The sequence below is a fragment of the Podarcis tiliguerta genome, assembly GCF_965153285.1.
Source record: "Podarcis tiliguerta genome assembly, chromosome: 10".
NCBI classification, from domain to species: Eukaryota; Metazoa; Chordata; class Lepidosauria; order Squamata; family Lacertidae; genus Podarcis; species Podarcis tiliguerta.
Window position 1 is genome coordinate 49,443,243 of NC_139543.1, and position 13,061 is coordinate 49,456,303.

General features: G+C 43.9%; 2 protein-coding genes across 5 annotated transcripts in view; one reads left to right on the top strand and one right to left on the bottom strand.

Annotated features, from left to right (window-relative positions):
- Positions 1–2,383, bottom strand: part of CRY1 (cryptochrome circadian regulator 1) — a 32,027-nt gene extending 29,644 nt beyond the window's left edge. The window contains exon 1 of one of the 4 annotated variants that reach the window (XM_083400209.1): positions 1,167–2,383. In XM_083400209.1, coding sequence (XP_083256335.1) covers positions 1,167–1,324 — 158 coding nt within the window. In that variant the 5' untranslated portion in view covers positions 1,325–2,383. The remainder of the gene's footprint in view (positions 1–1,166) is intronic. The other 3 variants (XM_083400208.1, XM_083400211.1, XM_083400210.1) reach the window with 3 other exon arrangements.
- A 6,125-nt stretch (positions 2,384–8,508) lies between these two features.
- Positions 8,509–12,606, top strand: MTERF2 (mitochondrial transcription termination factor 2). Its single transcript, XM_083400237.1, has 2 exons — positions 8,509–8,791; positions 11,054–12,606. Exon 2 carries the CDS (start codon positions 11,089–11,091, stop codon positions 12,253–12,255), a length of 1,167 nt encoding a protein of 388 aa, XP_083256363.1. The 5' UTR covers positions 8,509–8,791; positions 11,054–11,088; the 3' UTR covers positions 12,256–12,606.
- Positions 12,607–13,061: the final 455 nt, after the last annotated feature.

Here is a 13,061-nt window from a genome sequence, read left to right on the forward strand (position 1 = left end):
GAATGCAACTGACTAAGAAGCTTCCTTTGAAAGACCTGCACACTCCTTACAGCGATTGATAATCCTCTTCATCTTTATTGTGTTCCACGAATGTCAAAGTAGTCCATATCATTTGTCTACCTTTGCTACTGACCAGACACCAGTTTTGAACAGTTTTTATGTGACAAGAACTAACCTATTAAGTTTGAACTCACCAAAAAAAAAGTCAGATACAGCTCTCATTGCCTAACTTTTCAGCACCATTTGGAACAGCTACATACAAATATACACAAGTGTCTCCAATATTTTATTGATTTGAAGCAACTTTTAGTAGGCCTCTTAGCCTCACAATGTCTGTGGTTGGAAAATGAGCATAACACTTCTTGCGAAATATCCAAGTGAGGTTATGTCTTGCTTTGCACAGCAACAGAAGGAACTGCAAGTACAATTACCTCAGTGCTGCCAGCATAAGGAAGAGGCTGGAAAGGGCATAATTAGGAGTAGGTCATAGCTAGCAAGAGGAAGGTGAGCATCATGGCCACACATATATAACCTAGGATGGCAAAGCCTCTGTTGCACAGCAAGGGCATTAAAGTGAAAGATCACATCTTTAAAGCGGACAGTGACAAACATGTAATGGGTATAACTTTTGGAGCCTTTCACAAATATTTGTTACCCTGTTCGGCTGGAGAACAGGAAACAGAGGGAAGATTTAGTGGGTTTTGCTTTGTTTGTATAAGTATTGAACTATACAATTTTTCTGAGTACCCAAAAATCCTTTTGACAACAACAACATGGGCTAGAATTTATTCATCGCTTTAAATCAGCACTCTTTTGCATGCAGTGAGAGAAGCGCAGTTGCTTAAGAAGTTAACGACGCAATCCGTTCCCATGGGAAATGGCAAGCCTTAAAAATCAAGTCATGCTGAGAACATAAGCGGGTGGCCGAAGTGCGCCGTCCTTTCATTAGCTCCGAGTGCCAGGACGTCAAGATTGATTTCACCGGCATTACATAGTACCTGAAACGGCGTTGTATAACCAGCAGCCAACGCGCGTGCGCAGACGACGCCCAAACCTCTCCCATTCCCCCCCCCTTTCCTCCCCGCAACATTCTGAATGGGGATTTATAAAAACCGACCGGCTAAATAAAAAATGAGCCGCATCCTCGCGCCCACTCATTCACTGACCTCCACCGGTTGATCCCCACGTTGGAGGAGCCCGCGAACCAGGGGTCCAGGATGTAGACGCAGCGCACCGTGTCGGCGCCTTGGATGACTTCCCTCAGCGCCGGGTTGTCGTGGAGCCGGAGCCCCTTGCGGAACCAATGCACCGCGTTCACCCCCATCTTCCGAGGGGCGCCCGGTTACTCCCCTCACAGGATCTCCTGGCGGCGGAGGCCGGTGGATGTTGAGGCGGCGGGCGGGGGAAGATAAGTCGGAGGGAAGACCGGCTGTTCAGGAATAAATGAAGTCGGCGTCGCGGCTCATGCCGAGCCGGGGTCCCACCACTGAGGGAAAACACCCTCAGGGGGGGTTATACAGAAGAAGGAACAGGGGAGCCAAGGGGAGCGGGGGGCCGTAGGCAGCGGCGGCTTTAGGACCCGGTGGAGGCGGCAGCTGCGGCTGTGGAGGCGGCAGCAGCTCCGGTGGCAGTGGCGATGGCCTCCAGCGAGAAACGCATTACCCCTTCTTTCCTCAGCCCCGCGTCCGCTCCACGCAGTTGGCGGTTAGAAGATGGAGGGGGGGGTCGAAGAGCTCCGCGGAGTTCGACGCAGACCCGGCTCGAGCTGAACGGACGGCGGTTAGTTCCCCTCCTGGATGTTTTTTTCCCCTCACACGCAACCACAAACCGGCCGCCGCTCTCCTCGCCGCCCGCCCTGTGACTCTACGCAGCAACCCTGCACTACAGGAGCCGCCCGGCGCCGCCCTCTCCTCCCCATTGGCTGCCCGCGCGACACGTGACCTCCGGCTGCCTCACGTTTCTGAAATGTGTTTACGGGTTTCTGGCGGAGGGAGGGAGGGAAGGAGCGGGTATCTCCGCGCGCGCGCGTAGCGCAGAGCTCTGGAGCCACGCGGGCCTGAGAGAACCAAAGCCACAAAACTTAACGGCTTCCTTTAAAGCACTATCAACACACACACAGAGGGACGAGCTCGTCTGAAACGGCGAAACTCCAGCCGCGAGCCGCCCTCAGTCGACGGACAAACAAATACAAAATGAGGTCAGGGGGCGTGGCTAACCGGCCTCCTGACCACGCCCTCAGGGCGGGCGCGAATGTCCCGGATGAGCACGGGGCTTCGGTGGAGGTTTCTGCTAAGCGCGTGGCGAGCCGCGTAAATGCGCGCGGGCGCCGGAACCGCTGGGTTACATGTGCGCGCGTGCACGTACGTGCGGGGTGCGCGCACTGGTGTCTCTACTCCCCCCCCCCGGCCCCGCTTTTATTGCAGCCGCCTGGGCCAGCCCGTGCGCGGCTCGTGTTTGCAACACATGGGTGAGGCGTGGGCGAGCGCGCCGTTCGGGTCCTTCCGCTCGCACGGATGGCGACGCGGGCGGCAAGAGGCAGCGCTGCGAACCTTTGAGGAGTCGTCGTTATGTAACTGAAGTGCGTGAGGCGGCTGCGGCCTCGCTGTCACCTCGCAGAGGTGCTTCCGCCCTGCTACTGTTACGGTCCGCGTCATGCGCTGTATTTTAATTTACTTAGTTCGCCACGCTCTGTAGCCAAATAAAAACCCAGAACCTCTTCCGTAGGGCAAATAAAACCCCACCTCTGCTCGTGTTTTATTTACCAGTGCCAGTTCACTTAAAGGTTCGCCCGCCAATATGAGGATGCAGCTGAGTGTTGGTAATTGTGGATTGGAAATGGACTTTTGCAGACCTTTCTCAGAAGATAGTTTCAAGACCTTCGATATACAGTTTTTGCTGGCATATTTTTAACATTACTCGATAACCCAGATTATGTCATCTGAGATTCCCTCTAAACCAGGACCTGCAGCACTGACGGAGATGCTGAGGCAAATGAGGAGACACAGATGGGAAGGCGGGTTTTGGTACTTATTTCTACCATGCAGATTACTTTCGTGGGGGAACATTTGATGGCTCCTGTTTGGAAGCTGTACTGTTTACACTGCCTCGGTAATCTGGAGCATCTAATGGCTCTCCCTCTTTCTCACACTCCACAGAGAAAGGGAGACAAGGAGTACAACAAAAACAATTACAACATAATAAAATAACAGTAATGTGGTTGCAAGAGTGGAACCATTGTCCTACTTTCTCCCCTCACAGCTTCCATAATGGGACAGGAGAAAGCCAGTTTGATGGGATAAATTGCTCATTCCCTGTCCAAAGCCTAACTTCATAAATGAAAAAGTCTATATTTGATAAAGTGGATACCCTAATCTTGCTCTAAACAAGCTAGACAGAAATAGGAAGTATCTGCTATGCCAACAACATTAGATTAGACAGACTTTAGATTAGTCAAGGCTATCCTGCATTTTCATCCACTTTGCACCAAAATAAGCCCATACCCTGTCATTTCTTACCACACAGAAGCCCTAAAAAAAACAAAAAAAAAACTTGCTCTACACCATTTGGAAAGTAGCTGCAAGCAAAACTATTAATTCACATACTTTTCCCAGAGTGCATTTTTTTCTCAGAATAACTGAATCATGGAGTCTGTAGCTTTGCCCCTCACAAAACTACAATTTCCAGTACCTTTACTACACAACAGTTGCCTGGATTCTTTGGGGGAACCTTTAAATGTATGTCATGGATGTGACCCTAGTAAATTGAGGTGCTGATTTAGTGGGAATTTGAAGACTAGGGTTGTATACGCACAAAGCATTTGAAACCCATCTTTTCTGCGAAGAATTTTGGGCACTGTTAGTTTACCCTTCACAGAGTTACAATTCCCAGCAGCTCCTAACAAACTACAGTGCTCAGAATTCTTTGCGGGAAAGAATACCCTTCAAATGTGTTTTCTAGGTTTAGTGTGTACACAGCCTATGGCACATCCAGATGATTGTGCAACAGAATAATATCTTTAACATTATGTGAAGAGAGTTTGCCTTAGGGACTTTGGTTTCATGATAATGAGGTATATAGGTGTTCACATCCAAGCCACCTTGGGTCACACCCACTTTGGAAGCATGCCTGGTCTAACAGTACCTAAGAGGCTTGGGAGAGGGAAGGGGTTGCAGACAGCTTCTGTTTAATACACTATAAGGTGGTGTAGGTTTTATGGGGCCAAAATAATGTCGCTGGGAATCTAGTATTAACTGTGTGCTTGACCTGCTCAGCATATTCACTTGCAATTAAGTGGATTACTACAAAGACACCACAAATCTCCAGTGCTCCCTCTTTCATAGGAAACTAATCCTATAAAAAGACTGACCTGTATTTTTAACAATTCAGGGCTTCTTCAACCACAGCTTCCTACACTTTCACTTTTATGCTAAATTTGAAGCTGGGGCATATGAAGATTGTGTATTTTAAGAATGTAGGTACTGCATTATTTATTTAAAAAAATATTAGCTGATCTTCAGTTTTGTCTCTCGGGGCGAGGTACAGCATAAAATACAGTAAATACAATCAAATAACAAATTGCATCAGCAGTTTAAAAAATGTTTTGCAGTTTTCCACATGTTCGGAGACTTAGCTGCTGGTATCATGGACTGCAAAGCCTATGGTTGCTCATTCTGCAGTTGGCATGGATTAATAGTGACACATGTGTCACTACAGTAGGATGAAGTTGCAGGCACAGGCTGACCACTGCAGTTAGATGTGTGCTAGATGTAATCTACCTCCATCACCTTCAAAAGTACCATGCAGATACAGAAAAGGAACTGAGGAATTCAAGAGAGAGAGCATGGCCCACTGTCTTTAAGGGTAGACCTCTACTTGAAAGACATTCCTTTAATAGCCAAGGGAAGGGTTTCTCCATAAGCCTAACGCAGTGGAGGAATGTGAATGAAGCACTGTGTGTCTACCTCAAAATGTTTGCAGGTGCAAACAGTATGCAAGGCAAGATCAGGTATAACCACCCAGATACCATCACAAGCACAAATAATCATGAATGCACAATAAAAAAGATGTCCAGAGGGATGCTTAAGTAGATGGGAGGATAACACGTGTTCTAGAATGCTACCATACCTTTCCTTTCCTTATGCAAAAGAAGTTACTTCTTCAATATAGGCCAGGGATTCCAAAATGAAGGCTGAATACTCACCAGTGTGTTGCAGAATTTAAACCACGTATGTGTGTGAAAGTCTTTAAGATGCCAACAGTTAGTACTGAAGCAAACGTCTGGCAGCCAGCCTTGCAGAACTTCACTGAGCATTAAGTAAGTGTGATTTATTTTTTCAAAATTTATTTTTTCATAATGTCTTTTGCCATAACACACTTCAAAAAAGTCCAAACTGTGGTATAATGAATCACTGTTACAAATGGAATCGGAGCACTTCTCAGACACAATACACTTCTTCAAAACAATTCAGATCCCTTTTATTGTTATCTTTGCCACAATAAACCCCTCCCAAATAATGCTAGATCTTTGAGAGGTCTAATTGCAACTATGCCTTCATTCACACAGATTAATAATAAAAATAAATAATAATAAAATTTTATATCCCGCCCTTCCCAGCCGAAGCCAAGCTCAGAGCTGCTAACAACAATAAAAGAAACACAATTTACATAAAATCCCAATCAATTAATTGAAATGCAATCTAAAATCAACTCATTCTAAAATCAAATCAAAATCAAATTAATGGCAACCATTGGGCTAGAGTTCTGTGAGGGTTAACAAAGGAGGGGATCAGGCTGTGCCCTGGCCAAAGGCCTGGTGGAACAGCTCTGTCTTTGCAGGCCCTGCAGAAAGATGTCAAGTCCCGCAGAGCCCTAGTCTCTTGTGACAGAGTGTTCCACCAGATCGGGGCTACGGCCAAAAAAGCCCTGGCTCTGGTTGAGGTCAGCCTAACCTCCCTGTGGCCCGGGATCTCCAATATGTTTTTTTTTTGAAGACCGTAAGGTCCTCCGTGGACCATAGCAGGAGAGGCTGTCTTGTAGGTAGGAGGGTCCTAGGCTGTATTAATGTGTGATTTGTTCAAACAACCCAACATTTGGGGAACCCACCATTTGGGGAAAGGCCTTCCCTTTCCTAAGAAACAACAGTTGGTGGGACACCCCATGCAGCCCATAATAACAATAGAATACTTGCTAATAAGACACACCACTAGTTAAACTGAGGAACAGAGGGAATTGCTGAGCAAAAAGAACAACAAAGTTCTGATTGTATGCATGGTTCTTTCCTCAGTGCAAAATTATTTCAGAGCTGCGCAGTGGAATAGCACCCAACATAGCAGTGTTTGATAATGAAATTTACATGTTAAAACAACAATGCGATTTCCATATTTCTGCTACAATCCACGACCACTAGCTCTTGGCAGTTCTGCCCCTTTTGATGTCTGTCATAGCCACACCCCTATGGAGAGTCTAAAAATGTAGGCAGCTGTGTTAAGCCATATATATGCAAATACACGCACCTTCCCACCCCTGGAAGAAAAGCAGCAGTACAGTGGTACCTCGGGTTACAGCCGCTTCAGGTTACAGAAGCTTCAGGTTACAGACTCTGCTAACCCGGAAGTAGTACCTCGGGTTAAGAACTTTACCTCAGGATAAGAACACAAATCTCACCACCGCCGCGGCAACAAGAGGCCCTATTAGCTAAAGTCATACCTCAGATTAAGAACAGTTTCAGGTTAGGAACGGACCTCCAGAACAAATTAAGTTCTTAACCCGAGGTACCACTGTACATAGAAAAACACCCAATTCATTGAGGTCTGCTGACAGTCATTGAACAGACACTAATAGGATAAATTCAACTCGCAAAACTCACTGAAATTTAACAAAAGATCTTCAGCCAGCTGAAATGCAGCCCTTAGTAGGAACCCCATGAAAGAAAGGGGGGAAAATATATCCAACCTTTCCTTATTTCCCTGACTTCCTGTATGCTAATCTATTGGAAATAATAGGAAAATGTGAAAGAACTCCTGAAGAAGCATAGTTGTACCACACTCAGTGCCAGATTTACGTATATAAGCTAAACAAGCTATAGTTTAGGGGCCCACTCTCTTGGGGGCCCCAAAAAAAATTAAAGGGAAAAAAACCCTGGGTGTACATTTCCAAAATACTGTATAAGATAAAAACAAATAAAATAAAACCTACATATATTTAGAGCTTAATAATTATTTGACTATTAATATCCTTCTTCTTAATTGTATTTCACTATTAATATCCTTCTTCTTAATTGTATTTCACTATTAATATCCTTCTTCTTAATTGTATTTCACGATTAATATCCTTCTTCTTAATTGTATTTCACTATTAATATCCTTCTTCTTAATTGCATTTCAAAAACAGTGACAAATTGTTGTTCCCAAAGGACAGCTGGACAGCTGGACATATAAAGGGCCCCATTACCTTCAGTAGCTTAGGGCCTCATCAAACCTAAATCCAGCCCTGACCACACTAGTTCTCTTTGCGCTAAGTACTGTACTAAGGCTTGGCAGAACATTGTGTACCATGAAGCAAGAAAGAAATCCAAAGCATCTAATGTCTTTGAAAGCTAGGAGTATAACAAACCCTGTAATTTGCTAATCATATGGTGCTTGTTATGACGTTAAGGTGTTAGTGTTGCCTGAGTGTGCTTTTAATGACATGTTTCCACACCTGAAAAGTTTTGTTTCTTTTTAAGATTTCCACGTGATGCAGTTTCCTGCAAGTTGCTTTTATAATAATTAGAATCTATACCTGTAGTATTTTGACTACTGCGTTACTGATCTAGCCTAAAATTATGTAAAAAGAACCTCTCCTACTTCTTAAAAATTAGGCAGTTATATTAACATTTACTTTTATGTTTAGTTTGCATACTAAACTGCGTGCTTCATGGCATCAGGAAGGAATGTATTCTGTTTGTGCTGGTGTCAGTCAAGATTGACAATCAGATGAAGGGAGTTTCATCAATTAACTGGTCCAAGTGAAGCCACTGTCCACTTTGCACCATTTCAAATTTCAAAACTTGCTGCTGAATAAATGTCAGTCCATGCCAATGCTCACTTAAACAGCTCTCCCAGAAGAGTCCTGGGAACGATAGCTTTTTGAGGGTGCTGGGCATTACGCACACTACAGTTCCCAACACTCTTTGGGGGAAAGCCATGAGTGTTAAAAGTGGTAGAAATGTGCTTTAAAAATGTATGCTGTGAATAAGTATCTCAGTTTCTCCCACTCTTTTGCAAATAAGTGTTTCTGTCCTTTGCGGTTATTATGGAAAAGTGGTGGTTGCAGGGAACAGTGTGTTCGTCTTGTGCTTATTTTTCCTTTTTTTAAAAATCACAACATCAACAAATCCGTTTCAAATCACTCCTCTGGCTTGTCACCAACCCGAGTTGCAAAAGTGGAAATGGTTCGCTCCGCCAGCATTACACCCTTCCCTCTGCCTCGCACAATGAATGGTATGGCCAAGAAGCGTGCCCGGGTGGCTGTTACTGCCGCCTCTCCATTGGTGGAAATGCAGACGCCCCTTTGCTGCGCTTCCGGATCTCCCCTCGCGCTTTAGGCCCGGAGGAGCTACCGCGCGCGCGGGGTCTGCACTGAGGATGGGGATCCCGGACGGGGCAGTGCAATGTCAAGCGCCCAAGGGATCGCCGAGGCCTGGTCTGGAGGGAATGGCGGAGGCAGCAGCAAAGCCCGGCCGCAGCAGCTTTACGGAAGGGAAACAGACGGTCACCCAGCAAGGGCGGTGTGTGGGTTGAGCTCCGACCTAGTAAGTATCTCTCGCTGCAAGGGACAGTCCGTTGTTTGGCAGACACCTGGCCACCAGTTCGGTGCCGGATTTACGTATCAGCTAAACATGCTATAGCTTAGGGCCCCACTCTCTTGGGGGGCCCCCAAAATGGAAAAAACAACCAGGATGTACATTTCCAAAATATAAGACAAAAAACAAATAAAATAAAACCTACATACAGCAACCGTGTTTTGTGTTGTGTAGGCTCCTGTGATGTAAGTAATGGGCCCCCAATCATTTTAAGTTAGGGCTTAATAATTATTTCACTATTAATATGCTTCTTCTTAATTGCATTTCAGTTCAACAATTACTTTTATAAAATACGTATTCTGTTATGTGCAAATGGATACCTGTTAGGTCCATAAATTACCATATAGCATATATTCAACACAAAAAACAGCGACAATTTGTTGTTGACAAATGACAGCTGGACATATAAAGGGCACCATTACCTTCAGTAGCTTAGGGCCTCATCAAACCTAAATCCAGTCCTGCTTATGCCAGCGTTAAAATAATAAAATAAATAAGAAGTGGACTTTACAGTCCGATTCTAGCATTCCTCCCATAGTAGTCACAACTGGAATGCGTCCTAAATATATTGATACATGCCACCCCAATTTCCAAGCATGGTAACTTATTTGGTTGTCCTGATTGTGGTGCTTAAATGGCTAGCCAAAATCTTTACCTTGTTACCAGAAAAATCCGAGGGCTCCCTTGGACAAAAAGTAAAGACACCAACCAGAGTAAATTGGAGCAAATCAGCAGCCTGTAGGCTTGGCCTTTATTGAACTGTTGCAACAGGGTGCTCCCCTCACTTGCAGGAGAGAGGAAAGACACAGAAAAATGGTGTGCAAGGCCTTATAAAAACTTTTGAAATTCCCACCCTGTAGATCAAGACCACCCCCAGAAACATCATACATACATTACAGAAAGGAGGGGTTGAGGGAGGAGTTGTGATGGTAACCTGAGTGCCCTGTCACCTGGCTGGTTTCCCTCTTTCCCCCTCCCCAGGAGTCATTTTCTGAAGACAAAAGGTAGTCGCAGTTTCCTGCCCCCTGAGGGGAAATCCAATCACTGTTCTTTTGTTATAGTTCGTGTTGAATCCACTCGTGTATGCAGTGTTGATGGTCTTCTGTCTGAGACCATCAGGGCTGGCATAGCAACTGGGCAGGGCTCCTGTGTATGTACTGGTATGATCAAGGATTATGGCTGCCCTGTATCAAACCTTCCCCATTTTGTAGTCCTTCCTTCATGGAGTAAAATAAAAGTGGAACAGTGGAAATCCGATGTATGGTTGATTTTCTATGAATTTATAAAGAAGCGTAGCGTATGTAGTGTGTGTGAAGTTTGTACAAACTGAATGATAGGGGGGGGGGCGTTTCCTGCTACAACCTTAAAGATAAAGGAACTGGTTTGGCAAGCTTGCACAGATCCAGGATCTTAAGGATTAGAAGGGACTCGGGCATCATCCAGACTGACCCCCCCAAAAAAACTCCTATCAATATAAAAAAGAGATGCATCTTCAGCATATAACAAAAGTTGTACAATGGGGGATCCTCTGTGGGGAGGGTTTTTCAGTAACATGGCTACCTCCATGGTACTTCAAGGGACCGAAGCTCTTTTCAAGTTTTGCCAAAAACATAGTGCATGTCTCCTGAAGTTCCACCTGCTTCTGTGATGGTGAAAGAATAGAGGCCTTGCAAAATAGGCGAGAGTAAGGTTGTGAAATGGGACCTTTAAAAAAATGAAAACAAATAGATTTAACTATCATGGGTGTGTGAAGGTGACTGGTGCACTTACCTTAACAATACAGATGTAGCAGATGGTTGTGCTTTCCCATCCATTCCTTTGTCCTCTTGATCAATTCCTCCGGCAGTTAAAGCGTGCGGTTTTATTTTACCCCCTGTTAGGTCTCAGGAGGTGTAGCAACAGGAACCCAGCCTCTTGCATTGCAAGTTTCTGTTGACCTACTAACATAAATTCTGCTACAGATTAACAGTCATTTATCATTTATATCTGGCTGAGACAGAAGGTGCATGCCCATTATTTAAATATGAATATTTGAATGCAGCTGCCACAGAGTGGAGCGTAATTACAGCCTGGAAAGATTGTTGTTAAACAGGAGCAGAAATCCCCTAATTGGGGAAAAGATTGTTTTCTTGATCTCCCCCCCCCCCCAAAAAAAAAAAAAGTTGAACAGGCACAGCATTAATATTATCTCAAATGCTTTTATTCTTTCAGGCCTTCTCAGACGTAGTGCTAAATCACAAACTGAAATGACCCACGTTGCTCCAAATCTATTTATGCGATCTCAGCCTCGCCTGCTGTTGCCAGCTCTTTCAGCCTTATGGAATCAAAGACAAAACAGAAACTTTTTACTGCATTTTAGATATACATCTGATGTTGCTGCTGGAGAGAACAAGGCCACTGTACAAAGCCTCTATGAGCTATCAGTGGATATCAAGAAGATCCGTAGGCTAAAGCCATGGGTGCTCTCAAAAGAGGTGACGCACGTCAAGGAAACAGCTAAGATTTTGCAAGAAATGGGAGCTGACAAGAGTTCTGTGGCATATATTTTTGAACGTTGTCCTGAGGCAATTCTTTGTAGCCCTACAGATATCCATTATCAGAGAGAGTTGTGGTTATCAGTCTGCCAAAATGAAAAGCAACTAGTTGAATTAATAAAACGGTTCCCAGACTCCTTTTTTACAGTTAAAAACTATGAAAACCAGAAAGCTAATGTTAGGTTCTTCAAAGATCTGGGACTGAAAAATGCGGTTATCAGCCGGCTCCTAACAAGTGCATCAAATATTTTTTATAATCCTGTTGCAAAGAACAAGCATATGATAGAAACCCTACAAAGTAACTATATAAGGCTAGGAGGTTCACAGGAGAATATGAAGAACTGGATGATGAAATTACTGAGTCAAAACCCATTTATTTTGTTAAATTCTTCGGCTGCTGTTGAAGAAAATTTGGGGTTTTTTCAGAAGAACAAATTCACTGACTTTGAAGTTTTGAGTCTGCTATCCAAGCTGAAGGGCTTTGTTTTTCAACTTAACCCTAGTAGCATGCAGAATAGCCTGCTGTTCTCCAAGAACATCTTCAAATGCAGTGATCAAGAGTTAAAAGAGCTAATAATAAAATGCCCTGCCCTTCTCTACTACTCAGTTCCAGTTCTGGAAGAAAGACTGGAGGGGCTATTGAAGGTGGGAATTTCTGTGGACCAAATTAAACAAACACCTGCAGTGTTAGAACTGTCAGCAGAAATAGTGCAATATAGGATTAAAAAACTAGATGCCATAGGATACAGTCTAAAAGGCAGAACTCTAGAATACCTGAATGGGACAAAAAAGGATTTTGAAGTTACTTACGGAAAGATACAAGAAAAAAAGGAGAGGCCAATATTTAATCCAGTTGCTCCTTTAAACATTGAAGATTAATTTCTGGAATGTATTTAAGAATGCCACATGGGAGTTTGAGATGAGAGAGGTTGGGTGACTTTTTATACTTGGAGAACACTGAATGTAATTGATACTCAAAATGGATTTTTATTCACACCCTACTTCTTTCAGTTTAAATGAATTTTTTAAAACATGGAACTCAATGAGTAATGGGATTGCAAGTTTCTCCACCAAATTGGACACCATCTTATCAGAAACTTAACTTGAAGATGCTGCTGTTAACAGTGTTGCTGATACTGAGTGCAGTACACTAACCAAAAGAAAGATAAACCCACCAGGTCATTCTGTATCAGTTTTCAGTAAGTTGACAAATAAAAGCTTTCAAAACAATGTCTTAAGGAAATAGCCCTGTAGTGTCACAGTTGCATAATTTTAACATCTTATTATTAGGATTGCCACACTCCTTAAGAGTGATGGGAGTCTTGGATTCTAAGCACCCCTCTTCCTATCCATCAACCAGCCTGGGTTTTCACTTTTTTGAAAGCTTTATACCTAAGCACACAAAATAAGCAGGCACTCAGTACCAGAGAGAACTAAGTAAGCTTGGATCAGTGAGGATGCTTTTAAAATCAGCCACATCAATTCTGAACGTTACATTTCTTTTATCCCCAGTAGGACTAAGCATATGTAACCAGACAATACTGTGATCACAATACCTCATTTACAGTTTAAGACCCTCAGTGGAGGGTTGCCACCTTGAATGGCAATTAATTTCTACAGCATTTTAAGTCTAAATATTTCTCTGTTCTATCTCTTTGTTTCAGTCTGGCTACTCTTTCTAAAAA

Bases quoted from the DNA above. Each gene is read 5' to 3' on its own strand.
- MTERF2 (XM_083400237.1), top strand. From the start codon at position 11,089: ATGACCCACGTTGCTCCAAATCTATTTATGCGATCTCAGCCTCGCCTG.